This window comes from Brachyhypopomus gauderio, unplaced genomic scaffold (genome assembly GCF_052324685.1).
Source record: "Brachyhypopomus gauderio isolate BG-103 unplaced genomic scaffold, BGAUD_0.2 sc113, whole genome shotgun sequence".
Taxonomy (NCBI): domain Eukaryota; kingdom Metazoa; phylum Chordata; class Actinopteri; order Gymnotiformes; family Hypopomidae; genus Brachyhypopomus; species Brachyhypopomus gauderio.
Genome location: NW_027506934.1, coordinates 575,609 through 602,500, shown reverse-complemented (window position 1 = coordinate 602,500; position 26,892 = coordinate 575,609). Strand labels below are relative to the sequence as shown.

General features: G+C 42.4%; 1 protein-coding gene across 8 annotated transcripts in view; it reads right to left on the bottom strand.

Annotated features, from left to right (window-relative positions):
* LOC143497843 (NACHT, LRR and PYD domains-containing protein 3-like) overlaps window positions 1-26,892 on the bottom strand; it is a 91,270-nt gene that overhangs the window by 937 nt on the left and 63,441 nt on the right. For 4 of the 8 annotated variants that reach the window (XM_076993432.1, XM_076993433.1, XM_076993434.1 and 1 more), the window contains exons 5-11: window positions 12,239-12,443; window positions 9,680-11,453; window positions 5,259-5,429; window positions 4,795-4,965; window positions 3,777-3,950; window positions 281-327; window positions 1-48 (exon numbers count right to left, since the gene is read on the bottom strand). The exon at window positions 1-48 is cut by the window's left edge and continues 937 nt beyond it. The exons of 1 other annotated variant lie outside the window; for it this stretch is intronic. In XM_076993432.1, the coding sequence (XP_076849547.1) occupies window positions 1-48; window positions 281-327; window positions 3,777-3,950; window positions 4,795-4,965; window positions 5,259-5,429; window positions 9,680-11,453; window positions 12,239-12,443 (2,590 nt within the window). Of the gene's footprint in view, window positions 49-280; window positions 328-3,776; window positions 3,951-4,794; window positions 4,966-5,258; window positions 5,430-9,679; window positions 11,454-12,238; window positions 12,444-13,111; window positions 13,167-15,233; window positions 15,498-15,610; window positions 15,827-16,393; window positions 16,455-26,892 lie in introns of those variants that run through there. 3 more of the 8 variants (XM_076993428.1, XM_076993437.1, XM_076993429.1) reach the window with 2 other exon arrangements.

Below are 26,892 nucleotides of genomic sequence, written 5' to 3'. Positions count from 1 at the left end.
AGAGACGTGTGTGTGCTGTGTTTGGGTCCAGTGTGAGCTCACACGCATCTGTACACAAGAAGAGACATTAGAGGAGACCACACAAATACTGTGTGTGTGTGTGTGTGTGTGTGTGTGTTTGTGTGTGTATGTGTGTGTGTGTATATCTGTGTGTGTGAGTGTGTGTGTGTATATATGTGTGTGTGTGTATATGTGTGTGTGTGTGTGAATAAATGTATGTGTGTGTGTGTGTGTGTACGTGTGTGAGTGTGTGTGTATTAACTACATAACTGCTGCTTACATTTTCTTAGTCCTGGTTTGAGACTGATCTTCCCTGCATGATCCACCCTAAAGAACACACACACACACACACACACACAGTTATTTTTTATTCTGAAGGCTGTGTCCTGAGAGAAATATAGAAATAGAGGAAGAAAGCTCTATTACTCACACACAAACATGCACCTAGATAACTGAACTGTCTGTCCCACACACACACACATACCTCTATAGCAGACCTGGGCAAACTACGACCCGCGGGCCACATCCGGCCCGTTGTGCGTCCCTGTCCGGCCCGCGAGAGGCCAATCATAAATGAAACAAATATCTATGCCGTGCGTGTAACACAACTGTGACGCTTTTATTTTGAAAGCGCTACGTTTGTGTTAATTCCGTGTGGACGTACGTGCGTGTGTGTGAGCTGTGCCTGAAGTAGAAACACTGTAGTGATTAGCGACAAGTTAAGGCTGAATTTATACTTTCACGAGTGAACGTAGCGCGCGACTCCACACACCTCCGCGAGCGGCAGAACATTTACGTGACCAATTTTAATGTTGCATTGTGTTCCAGGTTTGAAAAGTGTTCGAACTTAGGCTAAAGTACGTGAAATTGTAACTGTATTTCGATTCACAACAAATAGCTGACTGAACAGGGGGGTATTCCAGAACGCGGATTCAGTGACGAAACCGGGTAAGTAAACTCAGAGTTAACGAAAACTCAGGGTTTTCCGAAATGACGTAATCGCGGTGGCTCCACCCGCCTTGCGCGCTGTCGATTCGCGCGCCGCACTTCAGCGCAATGAACAAAGTCATGTTTGCAGGGTTCATACACCTTTACAAAGTGGAAATAAAGCACTTGTACGTCACTTTAAAGGTCCATTTCAATATTTCCCAGCATGTTAAACTTAATGAAGTTAAATATTTATACATATACTCGAAATGATTCGAAATAATTCGCTTTTTTATCACATTATTTAATGGTTGTTTATTTTCAAAACGCCCAATCTTAACGTCTTCACGTTCTCTCATGTTTCATCCTGGAATTACAAGAGGCTCGTATTTGTTAACGTAATACAAGAAAACTGTTCATTCAGATGGCTATTTGTTGTGAAACTAAGTAGTTACAATTTCAAACATTTTCAAGTATTTAGCCTAAATTCCAGCACTTTTCAAATCTGAAACAAAAAACAACATTAAAATTGGTCAGGTAAATGTTCCCCTGTTTTTGAAGGATACTTCTTTATACTAACACACATCGTTTCGGACAACACTGCACAGAATATGACACGCCAAGTATAAACGCCTCCGCTGATAGCGGAAGTTTGCGCGAGGTGGGCGGAGCCACCGCGATGATGTCATTTTCGTTTGTGTGGCCCTCTGACACAATTCAGGTTTCTCGTGTGGCCCCTTGAAAAATTAATTGCCCACCCCTGCTCTATAGGGTCTAAACTTCACAGATTACATTCACTGCCTTGTGTGTGGAGTCAAAACCTTTAAAGATTATTCCAGGATCAATAATTAACTATACTGATAGGCTAATGATAAAAGTAGGTGTGTCCGGGGTACAGCTCTCTGTCTCGCAGCAAACTTTAAGGCAACCAATTAAAGAGCTTCTCCAGATCACATGCTTGACAAAAGTTTAAGGACCTACATAGACACCCATTAGTCCAGCGCCCCACACACAGGAAGTATACGGTACACATATAATGTCACAGACATTCAGTGGACAAAAGGAGAAGGTGAGACTCCACTTCGAACTGAGAGACTCCACGGACCCGGCAATTCGAGCTGCCAACCCTCAGATTCGCACTGGACGGAAGTGGAATGCATCCCAAGCAGTTGACCAGGCAGTGGAACGGCTGAAGCACCAGGAGATCGTTGGTGCTACACAGTTGGGCAAATCTGGTCTGGGATGGGCAGTAGCACCAAAGAGCTGGTCCAAAGCGACCAGGAAGGAGAGGAAGGATCTTGTGATCTCTGAAGTTGCTAAGATGGAGGAGGAAACATACAAGATTACAGCAGTGAGCCAGCAACAGCAAGGCAGATGGACTACTTGGGAGACTGTGCTAAATAGAACCATCACTTGGGCTGATTTGTGGAGAACTCCCCAGGCAAGACTGAGCTTTCGGATTAGGGCCACATACGAAACCTTACCGAGCCCCCGGAACCTTCTCACCTGGTTTGGCACAGAAGAACATGGCCATCTCTGTAGTTTCCCAAGTCCAACCCTAAAGCACATCCTCTCCGGAAGCAAGACAGCGCTGTCACAGGGAAGGTACAGGTGGCAGCATGACAAGGTCCTGCGCAAGCTTGCAGAGATCCTGGAAGCCCGCAGACAGCAGGTAAACCGGTCAGCAAGCCTACCCACCTCCCCGATGTGGATCCAGTTTACCAGGCCAGGGACGACAGCACGGCGCAGCACGGGGATCGAGCGGTCGCTCCTGTCGCTAGGAAGTGAGTGGCAGTTGGCAGCCGACCTTAGCCGCCAACTGAAATTCCCAGCAGAGATTACTATAACATCCTTGCGCCCAGACATCGTGCTCTGGTCAGCACCTGCCAAAGCCGTCGTCATGGTAGAGCTGACAGTCCCATGGGAGGAGCACATGGAGTCCTCGTACGAACGGAAGAAGGACAAGTACGCAGAGCTGGCAGCAACGTGCTCACAAGCTGAGTGGAGACCATTCATCTTCCCAGTGGAGGTCGGATGCAGAGGCTTCACTGGGACATCCACACAGAGGCTACTGAAAACTCTGGGTGTCACAGGCCCTAACAGGAGGTGAGCTATTCACAATCCTGCAGAAGAGGGTGAGGAAGGGAGCTTCTGGCTGTGGCTCAGAAAGAAGGATGGCACATGGGGGAAAGAAGCTCTTGAGGGAGACGTTCTGGTATGTGGTCAGTACTTGTGCTTGATTCAGGGAGATGGACGTCCCTGACATGCACAGTCCCCTGCGACTCATTCCACACACAACAATAATAACGCTGGGGTCAGAGAGTGGGGTGAATATGGATCCTTCAGCAGGCTGCAGGGGGCGGCAGGGAGACGTCCCTGTCGCTGCTCCACCACCCAGAGATGTTCTGGGGGATAATGGAGTGAAACATCAGTGAAGGGTGCCCCCCCCAGCTGACGACCCTGCAGCTCACACAATGGCACCGTCGATGGTGCGTCAGGCAGCAATGCCAAGCAGGTGTGACCACCTGTGCTTACATCTAGATAGAATTATTATCTTTTTTTAAATGTACGATAATTGTCAGTGTTACTAGTTTCATAATACTTTTGCAATATATAATTTACATAAGTTCATATGTCTAAGTAACATTTTTTATCTGGATAATTTGATGAGGGCGGCACCCCAGCGCCCCCTACTGATGAGCTGCCTCTGGTGTCATGTATGATACTGTATGTATTTTAGGAATAAGACCATGTGTGTGTCATGTGTGCTGTTTCTATGTATGACATTGTTCTTCACACATTTGGAGTGTGTGTTCACACACAGGGTGTTTAAGGGGATTCCTACATACCTGAGTGTGTCCAATCTACAGTGGGGATCCTCCAGTCTAGCAGAGAGCAGCTTCACTCCTGAGTCTCCTGGGTGGTTGTAAGTCAGATCCAGTTCTTTCAGGTGGGAGGGGTTTGAACTCAGAGCTGAAGCCAGAGAAGAACAGCCTTCCTCTGTGACCAAACAACCAGACAATCTGCAGAAAGGAGGGAAAAAGAAGGAGAAAGACAGTGAGGGAGATGCATTTGTAGAGCAGCCAGTATGGGGCGCTAGAGAGGCCAGTAACTAAAGTGGAGGCTTCACCCTGTGCTTTATAATAAACTACTGACATGGTGAGGTCTCATATCCATTCCTCACATATGATCCTACACCACCAATCACCCTCCACAATATTAAACCTAATAATCCTAACCTGTTTAGTTCTGAACTTTGATATAATGTTGTCAAATGTGTGTGCACAAGCACTGAAAATGTGGGATTTTCATTACATGTCATTTTATTATTGGGGTATTTGTCATATGTGTAAATGAAATATTAAGATATATGTATATATATATATATATATATATATAAATTTTTTTTATTATATATAAATATAAGATATTGCTACATTTTCTTTCACAGTACTGTGGTTGTGGACGTCTGGATTTGGAACATTAATAAGACACTTGGGGCACAGCTGTTTTACAAGCTGTGTGTTTCAGTCAGGTCTGTGTAGGAGTGTGTCTGTTCAGCGGTGTGTAGGAGTGTGTGTTTCCATAAATACGCACATACATTTGGACAAGGACTCAGTCAATGAAATGTAGTTCATGTATTTAAATTTTACAGTTTTGCAATATTTGGAATAAAGAAAAAAAGCCTGAAATTGTCTTGCATTTCATTGTGGTAGGATTTTTTATAGTGTACTCAAAGAAAGTTTATTATTTTTAATAGGAAATTGACGTTTTAAAAGTACATAAATATTTTAAAATGTATTAAAACCCTGTAGTGTCACCACACTTCACTGTTTCCATTCCAGATTAAATTGACAGAAAACTCACCTGAGAATCTCCAGTTTACAGTTTGAACTCTTCAGTCCAGCACAGAGCTGCTCCACTCCTGAATCTTTTAGGTCATTGTTATTAATCTCCAGCTGTTTCAGTGAGTTTTCTGTTTGTAGAACTGATGTGAGAGATTTGCAAGTATCCTCAGTGAGACCACAGAGAGACAGTCTGTAAAGGAGTAAATACAGTACAAAATACAGATCAATCAGATGATGCTGGATTCCAGAATGTAAACTGCTGATTAAATTTAACAGGAAATATTTGGAATAAAGAAAAAAGCCTGAAATTGTCTTGCATTTCCTTGTGGTAGGATTTTTTATAGTGTACTCAAAGAAAGTTTATTATTTTTAAAAGGAAATTGACGTTTTAAAAGTACATAAATATTTTAAAATGTATTAAAACCCTGTAGTGTCACCACACTTTACTGTTTCCATTCCAGATTAAATTGACAGAAAACTCACCTGAGAATCTCCAGTTTACAGTTTGAACTCTTCAGTCCAGCACAGAGCTGCTCCACTCCTGAATCTTTTAGGTTATTATTATTAATCTCCAGCTCTTTCAGTGAGTTTTCTGTTTGTAGAACTGATGTGAGAGATTTGCAAGACTCCTCAGTGAGACCACAGCCAGACAGTCTGTAAAGGAGTAAATACAGTACAAAATGTAGATCAATCAGATGATGCTGGATTCCAGAATGTGAACTGCTGATTAAATTATCCTCTGTATCTGTCATGCAGCTCAACCCTGGAGACTGCAACTCCCAGAATGCCCCACGTCGTCTGACCCGTTCCTCCCCCCCTTAGTACTAGTTCACACCTGGTTCTCATCATAGGCTATTATATATTTCAGGACACTCACTAAACTCTTTCTGAAGTATTGCTGACATTTTGAAAGCATACATAACGTTTTTTTCCTGCATTCTATTCTCTTCATGGTTTAACCCAGTTTGTCTAGTTCACTGCTCTCCTGGATTCTCCCTTTTTGTACCTCTGACTGTTTTTTCTTCTTTTTGTGTATACATGACCTGGACTGGTTTTCTGACATTGCCTTTGGATTACATCTGGATCTCTCTGCCCAGTTGTTGCCTCCATTTACTTCAATAAACAAAGTGTGTTTCAGTCTGTGTGCGTCTGCGATTAATATGTAGGCTCTATGTAGGAGTGTGTGTCTGTTTGTGTGTGTGTGTGTGTGTGTGTGTGTGTGTGTGTTCATGTAGTTAACTTTAACAGGAAATATTTGGAATGAAGTAATAAAACTTCCTCCACCTCCACCCCCCATCTTTGGAGGACAAATTTGTTTTTATGTACAGATCAAATGATAACAATTCTACGGAGCCCTTAAGGTGACATCATGTAAAAAATATAATAACGCGTGGCCACAACTTACTAACACGTGCCAACGACTTACTAACACGTGGCCACGACTTACTAACGCGTGCCAACGAGATATTTAAGGCGTGGGAACGAGATAATTAACGCGTGGGAACGAGATCATTAAGGCGTGGGAACGAGATACTAGTGTCGCCTTTCACGTGCGGCAACAAAGTTAATTTTTTCACAGCAAAGCAAGCAGATCCCAGGGAGGGGATGTGCACTAACTGCCTGCCCAAGGAAGGTAAACCTGGCTTTATATAAAGTAATACTTAATTATCTTGTTCGCATGCGTTAATTATCTCGTTCGCACGCGTTAATTATCTCGTTCGCACACGTTAGTAAGTCGTGACCACGCGTTATTATTTTTTTACATGATGTCACCTTACGGGCTCGGTACAATTCTATATATTACAGTGCAATAGTGATAACAATCTTCTTAGGTGGACCATAAGAAGATAGAATATAGAAAAGAGGAGAAGAGAAAAGAGGGGGAGAGAAAATAAAAAGGGAAAAGACAGAAAAAAGGGGAGAAGTAACCACAGGGGAGCAGCCGGGAGAGGACCGGGCACGACAAGCCCCAGACCCAGAACCAGCTGTCCTCACACATACACTCAAAATATTTACATTCACCCCCTTATATACACCCCTACATACATACATACACACCCTTATATACACCCTCATTATGTATACACCTACACACATCCATATACACATACATACACACACACACACTCACCCACATATATACACCCACACGCACATATACATCCACACAAACATACACTCCCACACACATTCACCCACACCCATATAGTAAGTAAGTAAGTAAGTAAGTAAAATGTATTTATATAGCACTTCTCACAGGCACAAGCCACAAAGTGTTTTACAACAGAAAATAAAATAAAATAAAATAACAAAATAAAAACACAAAAACACACACTATAAAACAGAAATGAAATACAGTGCACAAGGACAAGGGCTGCAACCTCCACCACTAACTAAATGCCTGCGTAAAAAGGAGAGTCTTTAGCTGTTTTTTAAAAGTATCCACAGAGTCAGCTGATCTTAAATGTGGAGGAAGTGTGTTCCACAGTTTTGGAGCAACCACCTTAAATGCTCAGTCTCCACGAGTCTTTAGACGTGAGCGTGGCACAGACAGTAAACTCAGGTTGTTTGACCTGAGTGATCGCGATGAAGTGCAGGAGTGGAGCAGGTCAGCGACATACATAGGAGCTGTGTTGTGTAGTGCTCTGTATGTCAAAGTTAAAATCTTGAACTGGATCCTGAAATCTACAGGAAGCCAGTGCAAGGATTTTAAAATGGGTGTTATGTGAGACCGTCTGCTTGACTTGGTCAGTAACCTCGCTGCAGCGTTTTGAATTATCTGTAAACGTCCACGAGCTGACACACTGAGAGATGAAAACAAGGCATTACAGTAGTCTATGCGAGATGAAATAAACGCATGGATTAGCATCTCTAGATCTGCTGTTGAAACCATAGATCTCAGTTTACTGATATTTCTCAAGTGGAAGAAACAGGATCTTGACAGCTGTTTAAGATGAGAATCAAATGCTAAAGACTGATCGAAAATAACTCCCAGATTTCGGAGACTAGAGTGGACAGCAGAGGAAAGAAACCCAAGATTTTACTTAATTGTTTGATTAAGCCTTTCGGGAGCAATGATCAATACCTCAGTCTTGTTGTCATTTAGCTGTAGGAAGTTATTTGAGGTCCATTCTCTGATTGATTGAAGACAATCTAATAGCCTAGACAAACTATGAACCTCACTTGGTTTAAAAGAGAAATAAAGCTGAATATCATCAGCAAATAAATGATAAGAAATATTTAAATTATTTAAAATCTGCTCCAAAGGTAACATGTACAAAGAAAACAACAAAGGCCCTAAAACTGAACCCTGTGGAACCCCACAGGTTAATGGGGTTACCTCAGACGTGTAATCTCCCATTGTAACTGAGAAACTTCTCCCAGACAGATAAGAAATAAACCAATCAAGTGCTGTTCCAGATATGCCCACCCAGTCACGTAACCTATTTATCAGTATTTCATGATCGATGGTATCAAACGCAGAACTGAGATCCAGCAGCACCAACACAGAGCAGTCACCGACATCAGCAGACATTAAAAGATCATTTGAGACCCTCAGGAGAGCAGTCTCTGTAGAATGCCTCTTCCGAAACCCAGATTGTAAAGAGTCGTAGCAATTGTGATTTTCCAAAACTGTAATCAGTTGGTTTGCCACCACCTTCTCTAAGATTTTGTATAAGAAAGGAAGCTTAGATATAGGCCTATAGTTCTTAAGCACAGTCTGGTCTAAATTTGATTTCTTTAAAAGAGGCTGAACAGTGGCGTGTTTAAAATAAGAAGGAAAGCAACCTGTTAACAGTGAGGAATTTACAATGGCCAATATAGCAGGGACAACGGTAGGTAAGACCTTCAACAATAATGAAGAGGGTATCACATCCACTGAGCTACTTGATGGCTTTAGCCTCACAATGACATCCAGCAGATCTGCTAAGCTGATAGGCTGAAAGGAATCCAAAACAGTAAGAGAAGGTGGGCGGCTAGAAGAGGAAACACCCGCCACTGGCTTAATGCTGGACCTAATGTCCATGACCTTCTCCACAAAAAATGCATGAAACCTATTACAGTCATTGACTGAAAGACATGGCAGTGCTACAGGAGGTGGAGCTACAATGTTGTTTATGGTATTAAATAAAATCTTTGGGTTACACTCTTACGGACATGTATACACCCACAAATGTACTTACACATTCACCCCAATATATACACACACACTCATATATACCCCCCTCCCCACCCCAACACGTACACATTCATCCACCTATACAAAAAGAGACAAAGACAAAGACACACATTCATCCAAACTAACACACCCTCCATGGTGGGGGCAAATGGCTGGACCAGCAAGGATCGGCAGCAGGCAGGGCCCCAGCACGGGGTCGGGCGGTCCCAGACACCGGGCCCCGCCACCCAGCCCCGCAGGGGAGGCCAGCCACTCCGCTGAGGGCCAGCACCTGCTACCCCCGCACCAAGGGCCCCACACCCCAGGGCACAGAGGCAGCGCCCCCCTTCCCCCCCTCCCCTTTTTAAAAGGAAATGGACTTTTTAAAAGGACATACATCTTTGTCTTATCTTAATATTTGTCATGGTAGGCCGGCCCAGATCAATGTTCATTTTTTATATTGGGGTATTTGTCATATGTGTATGTGAAATTAAAAGATATTACCACAAGAAAAGTGTCCTGATAAATAACCTCATCAAGTGGTGTCAGTATCTTGTGAAATTGTTCTTGGGTCTCTCTTCTTTTCTCTCTCTTTTTTTCTATCTCTTTTTAATGCAGGTGCTCTACTCTTCTCTCTCAAATCTTCTTTCTGTTTTTAATGTAGGGCCTCTCTACCCTTCTCTCTCTAAATTTCTCTCACTCTCTTTTTCATGTCCACTGTGAATCTCTGAATGAAAATACTCACATGACTTTTCTGGATGCTTTGATCACTGGCAGCAGTCTCAGTAGACATTCCTCTAATGGGACATTGCTCAGGTCAAACTCATCCCGCTCCTCTTCTGAGTTCAGCAACACAAACACCAGAGCTGACCACTGAGCAGGAGAGAGCCTGTCTTCACGGAGACGAGTGTCACCTCCTCTGCTCAGGTATGTTTGGACTTCCTGTACTAGAGAATGATCATTCAGTTCATTCAGACAGTGGAAGAGATTGATGAATTTCTCTGAAGAGGGATTCTCCCTGATCTTCTTCTTGATGTACCTGAACGTTTCCTCTTTGCAGTGAAAGCTGCTTCCTGTCTGTGTCAGTAGACCTCGTAAGAGAGTCTGATTGGACTCCAGTGAGAGACCCAGAAGGAAGCGGAGGAAAAGGTCCAGGTGTCCATTCTGACTCTGTAAGGCCTTGTCCACTGCACTGTTGAGGAAGTCAGACAATGTGTTTTTGACCAATCCAGGTTGTTGCTGTTTCAGCACATTCGTGTTGGTGGAGATGAAGGTAATAAATACATATAAAGCAGCCAGAAACTCATAAACACTCAGATGTACAAAGCTGAACACCTTCCCCAGCTGTAGACCAAACTCCTCTCTGAAGATCTGAGTGCACATTCCTGAATACACTGACATTTCTCTGACATCAATGCCACTGTTTCTCAGGTCGTCCTCATCGAAGATCAGGTTGCCTTTATCCAGCTGTTGGAAAGCCAGTTTTCCCAGTGCCAAATGTTTTCTAGTTTGTTGAGGGTCAGTGTCACTTTTCTGTTCATACTTTTGGTCCTTGTGTTTGATGTGAAAGATCAGGAAGTGTGTGTACATCTGAGTCAGAGTCTTGGGGATCTCTCCACTCTCTGCTTCACCCAACATCCTCTCTAGAACAGTGGCTGCAATCCAACAGAAGACTGGAATGTGACACATGATGTAGAGACTTCTTGATGACTTCATGTGTGAGATGATTCTATTGGCCAGACTCTGGTCTCTGATTCTCTTCCTGAAGTACTCCTCTTTCTGAGGACCACTGAACCCTCGTACCTCTGTTACCTGGTCAACACTCTCAGGAGGGATCTGATTGGCTGCTGCTGGTCGAGAGGTTATCCAGAGGAGAGCAGAGGGAAGCAGATTCCCCTTGATGAGGTTTGTCAGCAGCACATCCACTGAGGTCGACTCTGTTACATCCCACACACTGTCATTGTTCTGGAAATCTAGAGGAAGACGACACTCATCCAGACCATCAAAGATGAACAGAATTTTGTAGTGTTTATAGTGAGTTGGTTTTAATTCACGTGTTTCTGGAAAAAAACAATGAAGAAGCTGCACCAGACTGAGCTTTTTCTCCTTCATCAAATTCAGCTCCCTAAAAGGAAGTGGAAATATGAAGAGAACATCCTGATTTACATTTCCTTCAGACCAGTCCAGTATGAACTTCTGCACTGAGACTGTTTTACCAATTCCAGCCACTCCTTTAGTCAGCACAGTTCTGATGACTTTGTCTTGTCCTGGTAAGGGTCTAAAGATGTCACTGCATTTGATGGGTGTCTCCTGTGTTGCTGGTCTCCTAGATGTTGTCTCAATCTGTCTCACCTCATGTTCATTATTGACCTCTCCACTCCCTCCCTCTGTGATGTAGAGCTCTGTGTAGATCACATTCAGAAGTGTTGTGGTTCCATGCTGTGAGATTCCTTCATTAATTTTCTGACATTTTTTCCTCAGTTTGGATTTGAGTTTTCTGTAGCAAGCAGGGACCAGTTCTGATAAAGAGGAAGACAACACCACACATGTTAATGTCCTTAGGATAAATCATAACAGACTCATCACAGGAAATACAAGAAAATACATCATTATTACAGTCCCCCAGGGGGCTGTGGATTCCTGTGGAGAGTACACTTCTCGCTGGTGTGTGATTGGTTGTGTAAGACTTGTGTTAAAATTGTAAAGCGACCTTGAGTATCTTGAAAGGCGCTATATAAATTGAACATTAATTCATCACTATGAATAGATTTTTAGTCCCCATAGATTGGCCATGATACATTCAGGAAATTGAAATACTGTAAGTGTTAAATTAGAGGATGGTTAAAGTGTCTGGGTATCAATAATGACATGGATAACACATGTGTTGATGGAGGAAGTCATTACACCCGCTGAAATTCCACCACACACACTGGTAACTGTCACCTGACTGAGGAGACCTACAACTAGCAGACTGGACATCTGAGAGACTATGGAGGGAAATAGAAAACACACATGTGTATGATATCATGAGACAGTGACCTGTGGTCAAATCTGATTGGTCAAATCTCAGTTCTAAAGAATAACAATGTATCCTCAAAACTTCAACATTCTACAATCACATGACAACAGTGATAAATGTAGGAGAGTCTTGAGTCTGCACCTGAGCAGACTACACTGAAGGGAGGTCAACTGAGGACAGACCAACACTGATTTAAGATCCTCATTGTGAACTGAGATTCACCAACAGTGTCCTCCCTCTGAAGTAATAAAGTGATGTTATGATGTCATGACCCAGAGCTCTTACTGGTCTCTAGTGTGTTAGCGAAGTCTGTCTGGTTCATGTTCCTCAGGACGTGCAGTGTGATCTTCATCGCCCCCTCTCTGACACTGCTCTGATCCTCCTCATTCTCCACCTGTCTCTCAGTGCATGCTGGGTAATCTGGACTCAGTAGATTCTTGAATCTCTTCAGCTCATTTTTCACCAGAGAGATGATTTTGTGCTCCAGCTCCTGAATAAACAGTATCAGTAAAACTACAGTGTTACAGACAGATGATTATAACACAGGATAATCCATTAAACACAAGAGAGGACTGAACTGAGAGGAACTGGGTGGTCCTGTGAACATTATGGCTTAAATACAAAACGTACAAAAGTTTAAGTACAAATGTCAATATATATAATATGTTATATTATAATATAATAAATATAAAGTTTCAATTGTAGGTAGTTTTATAAAGTTTTATAAATGATCTGTGATGTAAACACTAATGATAAGACCCTTCTCCCACACACACAATAAACACAATCCACATACACAGAATACAACCACAGAGCTCAAGCAAGAACATAATACAATATCTCCCAATACAAGAAAAACCACAGAATAAGAGAATCAACAGAGCTTAAATAGGACAGACTAACAAGAGAAGTCAACTGTGAAGAGGTGGGACTGATAATCTCAGGGTGGAGTTACTGAATGGAAGGAGGGACAGACAGGCATGAAAAACACATGGGAAGTATAAACAGGGAAAGGCTGGGCAGGGCTAGAGGGACCAAACAGACAGATTGACAGGAGAGGGTGGAGCTCAGCATGACACCCTACACACACACACACACACACACACACACACACACACACACACACACATATACACACACACACACACACACACACACCTTGAATACTGACTCCAGTTTGTCTTTAGAAATCGTTACAGGTTTCTTTTGGGCACTGTGGACAAACAGAACAACAACTTGAATGCAAAATCTACATTTTATAGACATGAATTCATATATATGTTACATTCATGACTACATGTTACATTCATGAATACATGTTATATTCAGGTACATGATGATGATGATGATGATACATGTGTAATAACCCAACACACTTGAACATGTCACGGTTCACTGGACTCCCAGACTGAGGGACACTGAACCCAAATGCTGTAGTGACAGTAGAACCAACACAGAGAACCTGCACCTGACTTTAACTCTGGTGATGTAGAATAATGTTTATGTGAATAGTGCCTCACTTTATTAGAAACACCTTGTACCGGTACACACTAGACACTTTATTAGAAACACCTTGTACCGGTACACACTAGACACTTTATTAGAAACACGTTGTACTGGTACACACTAGACACTTTATTAGAAAAAACTTGCAGTTCTGAATCAGTCTAGTTCTTGTATTTCTCATCGTGTTTACTCTCGTAATGGTGATTCAAATTGTAATCCTGTTCTCCACAAACTAAATACAATAGTTTGACTTCAATAAATACTGTTGTGATTTTGGGTTTTTTGCGTAGCAATTAACACATGCTTTGTTTATTCTTTTAACATAATACAGAAGCGAAATGTAACCACTGTTTAAAAGAAGTGAAGTGTAATCATTGTTTAGGGTAGAAGTAAAATGTAACCACTGTCTAAGATGTGTCCGAGCTGTGAACCCTGGGAGAGGATGTTATGAAACCACACTGTAGAGTGAGATCTAAAAAGCAGAAGGCGTAGGCCTGATTGTGCCGACGTTGGGGAAATATGAATTTACAGCATCTTCATGAATGGTGGCCTCTTGCCGGCCTATCAGTCCATACACAGGAACCATATGTCCATGTTGGGATTGCAGAGAAGAAAGAGAAGTATTGTATGCTTGAAGAACAATACTATGTAAGGTATGGAAGAGCTGAGCGTTTGGGGGCGGAGAAATCATATATAAAGACGGCATGTACGAACACTTGTTGGGTCTCTGATGTAAATGTTAGAATGTGAGATCCCCAGAGATATCTCTGTTTTAATAAAGGCCTTTTTGTTATTGCTATAATTTTGGTATGGTGGTTCCTGCTATCTCCTTCCCATCAAACGAACATGCTGGGCTAAAGTGGTAGGTAGAAGTTTAAAGCCCTCAACAATACATATTTAGAAGTGAATGTTTTGTTAAAAACTGTCACTAATGTATCACTCACTGTAGGTCAGAGGTCACAGGTCCACTGCTAAAGTTAAGAGGCTCATCCTTGTACATGTTACTCTTCATAGACACACAGCTAGTCATGATGATTGGACATAATGGTGGAAGAATCTAAAGCAGATATGTAAATAGAGTAGGAGGGGCAATGTGTATCTGATTAGAATATGTCACGGTAGGCCGGTCCAGCTCCTCAGGGGATCCGCCCACTTCACAACACTCCACCTCCCGTTTACTCCATAGATCACAAGCCCCGCCTACTGATCAGTTCTCTTCATTCCTGCACCTGTCACTCATTTCCAGTCGCCCTCTTTATCCGTTAAAGGTCAAGATTGATTGACTCTCTTCAGAGTTCAGAGCGCTATCCGCTCCTCTGATCCCTTGTATTTCAACTGCATTTAACTGCTTTGAGTTGTGCTGTGTCTATGATGGAAATGGACATTAAAGTCGACCCAGCACCACCTCCTGTGTCTGCTGCATCTGTCACCTCGTTACAGAATATACCGTATGAATAAACATTAGTGCTCCTCTGAGCCCTGGAGACTTTCATGTTGGGGAGAGACTCAACTGTACACCAACGTTGATCTACAATAAAGTGGGACCTGTCATTCTCATCAAGTGATCTTGGAGACTGTCTTCTTTATTTTTTTATTACTATGTTTCTTATTTGTTTAAGGATAATTCAGTGGTACTGGCTCTAATGTGGGACTAAGGAACCACAAATATTTAGTCCCTTCACACATACGCAAGAACTGAGCAGGGAGAGACAGAGGAACATGTGGAGAATGAAGACTTAAAATACTTTTAGTCTGTGTATAATGTGTCACTCACTGTGGGTCAGAGGTCACAGGTCCACTACTGAATCCAGGAGGCTGATGCATGGACCAGTCACTCTTCATAGACACACAGCTGGGTACTGGAGATGATTCACTCTTCATAGACACACAGCTGGGTACTGGAGATGATTCACTCTTCATAGACACACAGCTGGGTACTGGAGATGATTCACTCTTCATAGACACACAGCTGGGTACTGGAGATGATTCACTCTTCATTAACACACAGCTGGGTACTGAAGATGATGCTCTCTTCACCCTGATGAAGATGAGGAAAGTGTTGAGTAATTACATCCTTCACTACATCTCATTTATCCTGAATATTCCCTCTTCCTGTTTCCTCAGATTAAGTGCTGATGTAAAGCTCCTCACTTTGGGTCAGAGGTTCCTCCTCCACTGCTGGAGATATGAGAGTCCATCATGGAGTTGTTCCTCTTCACACACACACAGCTGGACACTGGAGATGCTGCTCTCTGCTCCCTGTCAACAGTTCATCATAAAGAGGAGGAGCAGGACACTGAAACACTGATTATAATGAACCTGATGTCACTGCAGGATGAGTCTCTCCCTAACAGAAGCCCAGTAACACTACAGGAAAGAAAAAGAAAACTTTTTTTCATAGACATGTGGTTCATGACACTTTTCAGATTCTGTACAGTTTTGTACATGTACTTAAATGCTTTCTTGACTGACACTTGTGATAACACTAGCACCATCTTTTGGCAACTTATATAACTATTGTTTTCTTTTCTTAGTTTTTTTTTTTACCAATGTTCTGATAAGATTTTCCATAAAATCTTCCAGAAAAGAAAGTGTCATTTAAAGTCAGAGATATTCCTTTCAGGATGACGAAAGCTGTTACAGCTCCTCTGGTTTCTATCATTCTACAGGCATAATAGGTCACATATGAGAGGACTGACTAAAATGACCTTGAAGATCTTTAACATTTATGGGGTTTAGAGTCTGCACAGTTTTATACATTTTCAATTCAGCCATTTGTCATCTCACAATAAGACTCGAGATGTACATATTCAGATACGAATGTATCGATTCGTACATATTCAGACTGGATTATGCCCCTTTATCATTAGAACATTAAACAATATATTTTGTACATAATATAACATTTCTTAGTATAAGTGTTAATAAACTCACCGTCATATGTCACAGACCTACATTCGTAAGTTGATTCTTTATTCTTTACTTTCAGTTTAGGCCTCACCCATCTCACCTTTACCTGTTTTACCTGTTTGTGTTTGTCATGGTAGGATGGTCCAGCCCCACAGAGGAGCCGCCCACTTCACATTCCACACATTCCTCTACACAACTACTCACACTTTCCAATTCACCTGCATACTCCATAATCACAGGCCCCTGTCCCTCATCACCCTCACTCCCTACTTCAGCCCACAGGACCAGCCAGTCATCGCTGTGCGTTCTTGATCCTTGAGGAGTGAGTGTGCTGCATCGTCTTCTGCTGCCTCTCTCTGACTGCCAAGTCATGGACTCTGTGCCTAGTTTAGCTTGATTCTGCCTATTGCTGTGTGTGTCTGGCTTTGCTTCATTTCACTGAGTGTGATTGTTATTGCTGTGTTATGGACATTAAATATTCCACAGCACCACAGATTCTTCTGCGTCTGCTGCACCTGTCACCCTGTTACATTTGTCAAACAAATTGATGCAGAAAGACAATACTGGCGGGAAGTTTTGAAAAGAGTTGTTGCAGTCATCCAGTTTTTGGGGCAGAGGGGATTTGCTTTCAGCGGAGATGATGAGCTATTAGGATCAGCCCACAATGGTAATTTTTTGGGCATCATAGAACTCTTATCCAAATTTGACCCATTGTCACGTAGGGCAACGCCCCCTCTCGTAGCTGTCACTCTGGGTTCCCTCATGTCCGTGTTCCCTGCCTGTTTGTCCCGCCCTGCTCGTTTATTTGATTCCTCGTTTGTTACCACGCCCCTGTGTCATTGTCATCACCTGTCCCTAGTTTAGTTCTGTGTATATAAGTCCCGTCATTCCCCAGTCGTGTCATCCGTGATTTTGTCTTTCCATTTGTTCATGCTGTCGCTTCGTGCTTTTCTGTTAGCTGTATTATCTTGCTCGTGAGTTGTCTTTGTTCCCCCGTCTGTTCAGTATGCCTGTGTTCCTCTGTTATTCGGACTGCCCTCCTGTGATCGACCCTGCCTGGCTTTCTGACGACGAGAATGGTATTCCCTTTAATAAATCTCGCTCCTCTCAGCGATTGTGTCCGTCTCCTCGCTCCGTAGCGCGAGCTACGTTACACCCATTCCTGAGCACCTCCAAAGGTTTGGAGGTAAGGGAAAAGGTTCTGTGTCCTACTTATCATCAACAGTGTGTGAAGAATTTATCCATTTGATGGGACAGAGAACAAAGCAGGCAATTGTTAATGAGATCAAAGAATCAAAATACTTCTCTGTTATAGTTGACTCCATTCCAGACCTTGCTCATGTGGACCAACTTACTTTTATTTTCAGGTTTGTTAATAATGACGGACATGTAGTTGAGCGTTTTCTAGCTTTTGAGCCTATTGAAAACCATAGTGGGGACAGTTTGGCATAGTGTGTCTTTGCTATGGTGGAGAATCTGGGCCTAGACTTATCCAACTGTAGGGGCCAGTCATATGATGATGGAAGTAACATGTCGGGAAAGTACAATGGAGTCCAAGCTCATCTTAAACAAAGAAACCATTTGATTTATTATGTCCCCTGTGCAGCACATTCACTGAATTTAGTTGGTGTCAATGCTGTTGACAGTAGCCCAGAAGCTGGACATTTTTTTGACTTTGTACAGGCAATGTACACATTTTGTGCATCATCTACACACAGGTGGGGAAAGGTTTTCAGTGATACTGATATCAAACTCACACTGAAATCACTGTCAGGTACTCGATGGAGTACACAAGCTGAGTCAACTAAGGCTCTTTGGAAATATTATGCACAACTGAGAGAGGCATTGAATGATATATCTAAAGATATGGAGGAGAAATGTGTAACTCTAAGTGAAGCCTCTGCACTCTGTGACAAATTGGACACATTGGAGATGTCCTTTATGGCATACTTCTGGGACACAATACTACAGAGGTTCCAAGCCACAAGCATGCAGCTGCAGAAGCATTATGTTGACATATGTACAGCTACACAACTTCTCTTGTCTTTACGAGACTTTGTGGCAGCACAGAGAGATAACTTTGAGGTGTTTGAAGGGACAGCTTTAAATGTCACCACTGCTGTCTCCCAAGAGTACAAGCATGACCTCCAGCGTACAAAGAAGCGCAAAATTATGTCTGATGATAGTGCAGAGCCAGGTGTATCATTTAAAGGAAAGGACAAGTTTCAGATCGAAACTTTCAATGTTGTCATTGCCAAACTTGTGTCCTGTCTCAACCACCGTTTGAATGCATATACACACTTAACTGAGCTATTTGATGTTCTTTTCATGCCTGATAATATGTCCAACAGTGAGCTCACTTTAAAGGCGAACTCACTCGCTGCAGCATATCCTTCAGATCTGAACATGTGCTTGGCTGATGAATTGATACAATACATATCATTCATAACAGAAAAAGAAAAACATCCTAGTAAAATGCTCAAAACCATGATAAATTTGAATTTACAGTCAACCTTTCCAAATGTCTACATAGCACTTAAACTTTTTTTGACTGTGCCTGTGCAACTCAATCAATCAAAATTTAATTTATATAGCTTTTTACAACAGTTGTTGTCACAAAGCAGCTTTACAAGTGCCGAGTCCTAGCCCCCAGTGAGCAAGCCAATTAAACTCTTTAAACTCAACTCTTTGCCCAGGGGCCCAGACTATCCTTAATCCGTCCTTGTCTGCAGTATAGTGTCTACTATGCGTATACTACAGTGTCATATATACTGTATACTGGAACCCACTGTATTATGCAGTATAGTGTCTACTATGCGTATACTACAGTGTCATATGACTGCATGGTGTATTCTGCAGTATAGTGTATACTATGCGTTAGGGGTGTGACGAGATCTTGGGTCTCGTGATCTCACGAGACGCAACTCCGCGAGATTTCTTGTCGCGTTAAAAATCTGTCTCACGAGATTTGATGACGTCAGAATGACGTGGGAAAATACAGGTATTACTATTGAAGATGCCCCCGCTACTTTCAAATCGTTTGTTTGGCAGCATTTTGGGAACCCGGAGGAAATGATAAATGGCAAGAGAGTGACTGATAAGACACGGGCCATATGCAAACATTGTATGAAAATAATGCCGTACACCGCGACTAATACGAGCAGGATGCAGAGACATTTACAGCAGCACCAAAGCTCAGTACTCAAATCAACATATCTCACTTGAACAGAGGTAGCAGGGACAGAACGGCGCTTTGGCAAGTTGAGACAGTAAAGAATATCGGGAGCAGTGTGGGGATGCTAATATTATTAAAAATGAACATGGCAGTGTAGTTGCAGCAAATTCAGAGACATACTTGGTCAGGCTCTGTTTGCACTATTTGCACTCTGTATTGACAGAGAAGAACTTTTTGTTTTGTACATAATACGGGTCTGGATAACAACGGACCGGAGTTACCACCGACTTTTAATTTTATTTCTGGAGGAACTGTGGAGTGTAGTGGAGTGTTGTGTACGATAAGTCCATCTCAGCAACGCGATCGCTCTTTCTCACGCTGTACGCACGAGAACATTGTTAGTTTTTTTCTATACTGTATTTACGGTCAAAGCGTATCTAAATCTAGGGTCACGCTTAACGACGAAAACTGCTTTACGACGGACTTTTCAGTCTCTTACATAATGCATGTTAAGAGTTATAATAAAACATTTCAAAATGCATGTTTAAAGTTAAATAAAAGTTAAATAAAAGTCTGTTGTCCAGTCACATAATTTGTAATTTTAGTGTTCTTAAAATCTCGTCTCGTCTCGGATCTCGTGAACCCAGTCTCGTGTCTCGTCTCGTTCATAGTCGACTAGGGGGTTTAGTCGACTATAGTCGAATCAGCGACTATTGCAGGTCACCCCTAACTATGTGTATAGTACAGTGTCATATGACTGCATGGTGTATTCTGCAGTATAGTGTCTACTATGTGTATAGTACAGTGTCATATGACTGCATCGTGTATTCTGCAGTATAGTGTCTACTATGTGTATACTACAGTGTCATATGACTGCATGGTGTATTCTGCAGTATAGTGTCTACTGCGTATACTACAGTGTCATATGACTGCATGGTGTATTCTGCAGTATAGTGTCTACTATGTGTATACTACAGTGTCACAGTGGCGTGCACACATAGACCTCAGGTGCTGCCCTTTATCAACGAAAGTGCCCTTTACAACGAAAGTGCCCTTTTTTTTAATCATTTTACTGCAGCAGCAGTTCAGCTCAGCGAGTGGAAGGAAGCGTCTTCAGCGGACTTACGTTCGCCACAAACCCCCCCGCTCAACAACTTACATTCGCCAACCCCCCCCATAACCCCCCCCCCCCCCCCCCCGTTCAACAACTTACGTTCGCCAACCCCGCTCAACATAACTTATAATGAAGTGTTCCACGTGCGCTAAAAAGTGCCCTTCACCCCTCAGCACTTGCCCCCCAAAATGTCTGTGCACGCCACTGCAGTGTCATATGACTGCATGGTGTATTCTGCAGTATAGTGTGTACTATGTGTATACTACAGTGTCATATGACTGCATGGTGTATTCTGCAGTATAGTGTGTACTATGTGTATACTACAGTGTCATATGACTGCATGGTGTATTCTGCAGTATAGCGTGTACTATGTGTATACTACAGTGTCATATGACTGCATGGTGTATTCTGCAATATAGTGTGTACTATGTGTATACTACAGTGTCATATGACTGCATGGTGGTTCGGTCCACTTGTGAATGATTTGCACCAGTTTGTTGTATTTTCTGACCTCCTGACACTCAACCATGTTAAGACATTTGCTACAGATGCATTAATCAACAGAACCTTTATCAACAACACCATTTTAAATCATTTTAGGTATGAAATAAGGTAAAAAGTTCAGCTGAGGTCTTTAAAATTATTTTTTTTAAGTTACAAAAGTCTTGTTGGGACCAACTATCCTTTCTCAAATAGGCTATACTGTGGTGACTATAACATTTACGGCATTTGACAGACGCCCTTATCCAGGGCGACTTACATTTTATCTCATTTTTTTTTATACAAGTGAGCAATTGAGGGTTAAGGGCCTTGCTCAGGGGCACCTCAGTCATGGCCTCAGGTCTGAGAATCGAACCCACGACCCTCTGGTCACAAGACCAGATCCCTAACCACCAGACCATGACTGCCATAACCTACTATCAAGACTTTAAGAAGAAGAGTTTAATTTAACGACCCCATCATCCCCAACACAAACATGTATAACCTACAGTACATACAGATGTAAGTCTCTGCCACAATTTCAGGAACATTCCTGACACCATCATCCTTGAGTTTGGCGTGAGCACCATTGGATTCTAAGAGAGATGCGGCCAAACCTCAATATCTCACCTTCCAATGTCCATAAAACAACGTAAATACAGTCCGTATACACTGAAAAAAAATGATACTTTGGACCAACTTAAAAAATTTACTCTAATTTGTTACATCTAAATTTATAAATTTTTCTCCAATTATATTTATGATTCAGTTGAAATCCTATATTTTAATTTAATATCAACAACATTTTTTATTTACTCAAACAAAAAAAAATACTTCCAATCAAAGTAAAAAGATTACTTATTAAAAAGACCACATACTCATTTATTCACTGTAACGATCTGCGCAAGGCAGAACACGGAGGCGGACAAAAACGCTGAGGAGAGTGAGATTTATTCAAGGAAATTCCAAAGGCAGAGTCGTAGTAGCAGGCAGGGGTCATATTGGGCAGGCAATCAGAACACGAAATACGGACAGACATGGCAAAACACAACAAGGAGGACTCACTGAACGGCAGCAATACGGCGAACAGGAAAACAACGGAGAGAACAAAAAGGCCGATACAGACATGGGAGACACAGGGACTATTATACACAGAACTAGACAAGGACCAGGTGACAGCACTGATGACATGGGCGTGGAAGACAATGGGAAGACGGGGTAACAAACGAGCAGGGCGGGATCAACAGGCAAGTAAACGCAGACACAAGGGAACCCGGAGTGACAGCTAGGAGAGGGGGCGTAGCCCTACGTGACATTCACTTTGTTTCAAGTTATTTTTTTAATTTAGCATACACATGCATACTGTACATCTTTCTCGAATGCTCTCACACAGACACACACACAAAAGAAAATGTCCAAGTTAAACATTTAGGTGTTTATTTATCTAAACTTTGTCTGGATGCGCCTATAGATTTTTTCTAAATTCATGAAAAGTTAGCATCATTATAGAGCATGAACCACAGCTACCATTATTTATACCCTGTCATCATGGGTATCATTGTAAAGCTCTCTTGAAATCGTGAAAGAAAAGGGTGATTTAAACGCAAGCTTGGCATATCATTGTCTGGTGTCGATTTCTGAGAACGTGATTCGATAAGATGGGTCACGTGGTCACATGCGCTTACATTTCCTGGTTCAGCTTTACAGTAGCCTATCTTTATAATATAAAAATGCCGAAAGTATTACTTTTAACAGCATCACAGAAAAGACAACAACTGTCACTTGCGAGAAGATGTAAGGGAAAACTTGAAAAAAACAATTAGATAATGAAATGCTTTCACGCAGTGCATCGATGCGTAAGCTGTCCTTAAGAAATAAGTAGACTTTAGATAGCGGGTCGGACCGATGCGCAGCACAGCAAAGCGCGTTTGAACTAATTAGTGGATTAATTTGTCCTAATTGTGTAGGTACGGGGCTTAAAATTAATATCAGACCACGGGTTTTGCAGCAGTTTGATTTTAGAGTGAAGTCTGTGTGAAAGAGATGGACGCCGCAAAACTATAGCCTATACATCAATGCGTCCATTGGGAAGGTCGCTGCGCACCCTGGGGTGGTCAGTTGAAGCAACACCTGACCCTTTCTTTCTGTGGCACGGCTTCTTGTGTGTGCTGCCACGGGTGAAGCTGGCGGCGGGGGTGGTGGTGGCGTTGGGGAGGTGGCGCTTCCCATCGTCCGGCTGGCGCATTCCATCGCCTGGTGGACGTCATCATACGGGACTAGCGGCCCTGGGTGCAGCGGCAGCTGTTGGGCTGGTGGGAGTGAGGGAGGCAGAGGTTGTGGTTGTGATACCTGATGGGAACTGATGGCGCTGGAGCTCGCAGTGCAAGTGTGGCAGACAGAGTTTGCTGTCGTGGTGGCGCCAGAGCTGGTGGCGCTGGAACTGGAGGTGGAGGTGCGGGAGGCAGGGGTAGCGGCTGTGGGTGAACTGGTGGTGGAGGTGCGGGAGGCAGGGGTAGCGGCTGTGGGTGAACTGGTGGTGGAGGTGGGGGAGGCGGGGGTAGCGGCTGTGGGTGAACTGGTGGTGGAGGTGGAGGAGGCAGGGGTAGCGGCTGTGGGTGCATCTTGCAGTTGGTGCAGTTGCTGAGCCGGGATGGCTGGTGCAGATCTCGTCGGGGCAGCGTCGAGGTCTGGTCGGCTACAACAACACACTGAGAGAATTTTGTTAGTACACTTTTTAATCCCTACCTGTCATGCTTGCCTTTTCTCGGCTTCTTCAAGCCAACATTTTGCTTTTTCTTCCATATCTGCTTTATGTTTAACAAAATACTTGCGCGTTTTTCTATCTGCGCCCTTGGGCTCTGTTTTTACTCTCTCAACTAGTCGGCGCAGATAGTCTACACTTAATGTTCCCTTTGAACCAAACCCATAATGCTTAGCCCAAAAATTCACATGTCGAGTTACATCTTCCCCATAATCTCTAGTCATTTGGTAGGCTACATTACTCTGAGTCTCCGATGGTTTACTTTGTAATTTACTTTGTGTTTTACCCATGATTCCAAATAATCCCAAAGATGACCCTTCACACTTTTTTTTTTTTTTTTTTTTTTGTGTGGGGTCCAAGAAATAAAAAAAATAAAAAATTAGGAAAGAAAAAAAATCCCAAATCAATTAAACACGTCAAAGAAGGTCCTCAAAATTTAGATCCGCTCCTCATACCAACGAAGCAAACAGTGCCCTCCCCCCCTGGGGGATATCTCTGCCGCTCCGGAGCTAGCCAACACTGTATTACGTCTAATCAGTGCGCTTCTGCCCAGCTGGATCTCTGGCCAGACTGACGGGCGCTAGGCTAAGTCCTATCCCGCCTGGGCAATACCGCAGTATCCCCACCGTATAGACTTCCTGTAGGCGATATCTCACTATATCCCTATCGTATAACAGAGAACATCCGGCGGGCGGACACTGGCGGATATTTAACACTTAAACTAAGAAATTAAACTGAAAATTCCCACTTACTGCGGTTTTCGTTTGATGGGGCGGAGAACACCACCGGAGACTGGCGGTGACATCACTCCCTGGATAGGTACTTTCCCTTTGCTCGTGGGGTTCCCACTTTGCCCAGCCCAGCCAGGGATCTCATCCCCCGGGGAGCGTCCTCGAAGATCAGTCACCTCCTCTCCGGGGTGCCTCTCGCCGATCCTGTTCGTGACGCCAAATTGTCGTGGAAATTTTCTAATAAATGGATGAGGACTCAGACGTGGTTAAATGATTAATTTATTACAAAAATATAAATATATATAAATAGGACAAAGACAGATACAAGACAGACACAAGACAGACACAGACATGAGAGTCTCATTCAAGCATGACAACTCTGAAGGCAGGGGAGCGCTCCCCCTGCTTATATACAATCTTAAACACATTTCAGCAGTTCTAACAGCAGGTTATCTTTAGCACAGCATGTTCCAAAACATAGGCGTCCAGCAGGCTACTTTGTCTCACATGTGTGTATCTCCTAATATGGACTTCCCTAGAGTTAGCGGAAGCAACTGATGTATCAGTTGAACACAGAGAAAGCTAAATGACCCAAGACTAGTAGCCTAGTGACTACCAGTTAACAGAGTGCTCTTACCCTCAGCACTCTCCCTGACCTGGGTCACGTATAGCACACATGCATAATATGAACTAAACATGGTTACACTGAATCACACTACTTCATTATTGTAGTCCTTCTGCTTAGTCAGAATGGACATGTCCAAAATCATAAAGTTCATAATGATCTCTTATAATAACTAAACATGATCTAATCAATGATGATTAGTCAATAATCAATAATTTCTCTCACACTGTATAACTAGAGAAGATGTGGCATTTGAAATGAACATGTGGATGATGATCTTAGCACACGAGTTAGGGTTGGGACATGCAGGTTTACAAAAATAATACAGGTATGGGACAGGGTTGAGATCAGTGACTGTTGAGATAGAGACAAGAAGCTGATCCACAGACTAATAAAGTGCCCTGACTTTCAATTAGTTGTCAGTTTTACTTTTACACTACAGATTTTTATTTAGTGGCAGAATGGACAAAACATTAAGTTTAATACAAATTACGAATAAGAGTGAATGAATACAATGTTTTATGAATAAAAGTTTTAAACACATACCTATTTTTTGTTATGTAAAAGTAAAAAATAAATGCACCAATTAAACCTGAGGGGATGAACAGGTAGTGATATCCTAAACATTTAATTTTATTGGTAAATGCAGGGTTGAGGCAGCAGCAGGTATGGCCATTTCTACCTTTAGTGAATGTGATTGTGCCATGCTGACTAGTATGGAGAGGTTGTGGCTGCAGAGCACAATCTTACTGTCAATGTAATGAAGCTGATATGATCAGAGTATCAAAAGCAGAGGCCGTAACATCTGACATGTCCGCCAGCGTGAAACATAAATGCAATCCTGAGCACAGTGTGTGCGCTGTGTTTCCATTCTATTGATGTTAAAATTAGTCATTACATAGTTCTGTTTTGCTGTTGTTTGTCTTTCTATCGTTGGGGATGATCTATATCACTGCTGATAACTATATGATTAGATTTTGAGTAAGTAAACAATGGTTTCCAATACAAATCCATTAAATTTCAAAATGTATATCTTTATGTAGTTAGTGGTATGTATATATGTAGTTTCACAGTGATTGCTATTGGATAAAATTTTTAACCTAGTCACCTGTAGAGTCTTGCCTTAAGTGTGATTTGGACCATCCAAACAAACGGTCGTAATGCGGGACCCATTTAACTTATCGCTTAACTGGAGAGTTTGTGTGAGAGAGGACAGCTTGCTGATGATTGATGTATTTTTGTGTGGTTTGACCCAATAGTGTCTGATTTATGTCAAGTTAAACACAAAAAAAGCCAATTCTGATTGAGAGAAATTAACACGGGAGCTAATGGGGCAGCTTTCTGTGTTTAGTGACAAACAAATGCTCATAACTTTAAAACTGATTGATCAAATTATTAGATATCTCTGCATGCCAGAAAGGACAGGTTTATCTGCCATTTAAAATTTAAATTGAGCTTCTAGGTGAATGTGTAAGGATTTTACAGCAGTTTATCCAGGAGAGTTTTGATCACTTTCGTGCCAGAACACTAACTGGCAGTTGATATTTGAAATTATGAACATTACACCATTCATTTTAATGGGGCTTTCTTATTTTTAAACTAAATTTGATTAAAATCTAAAACTATAATCGACTCCA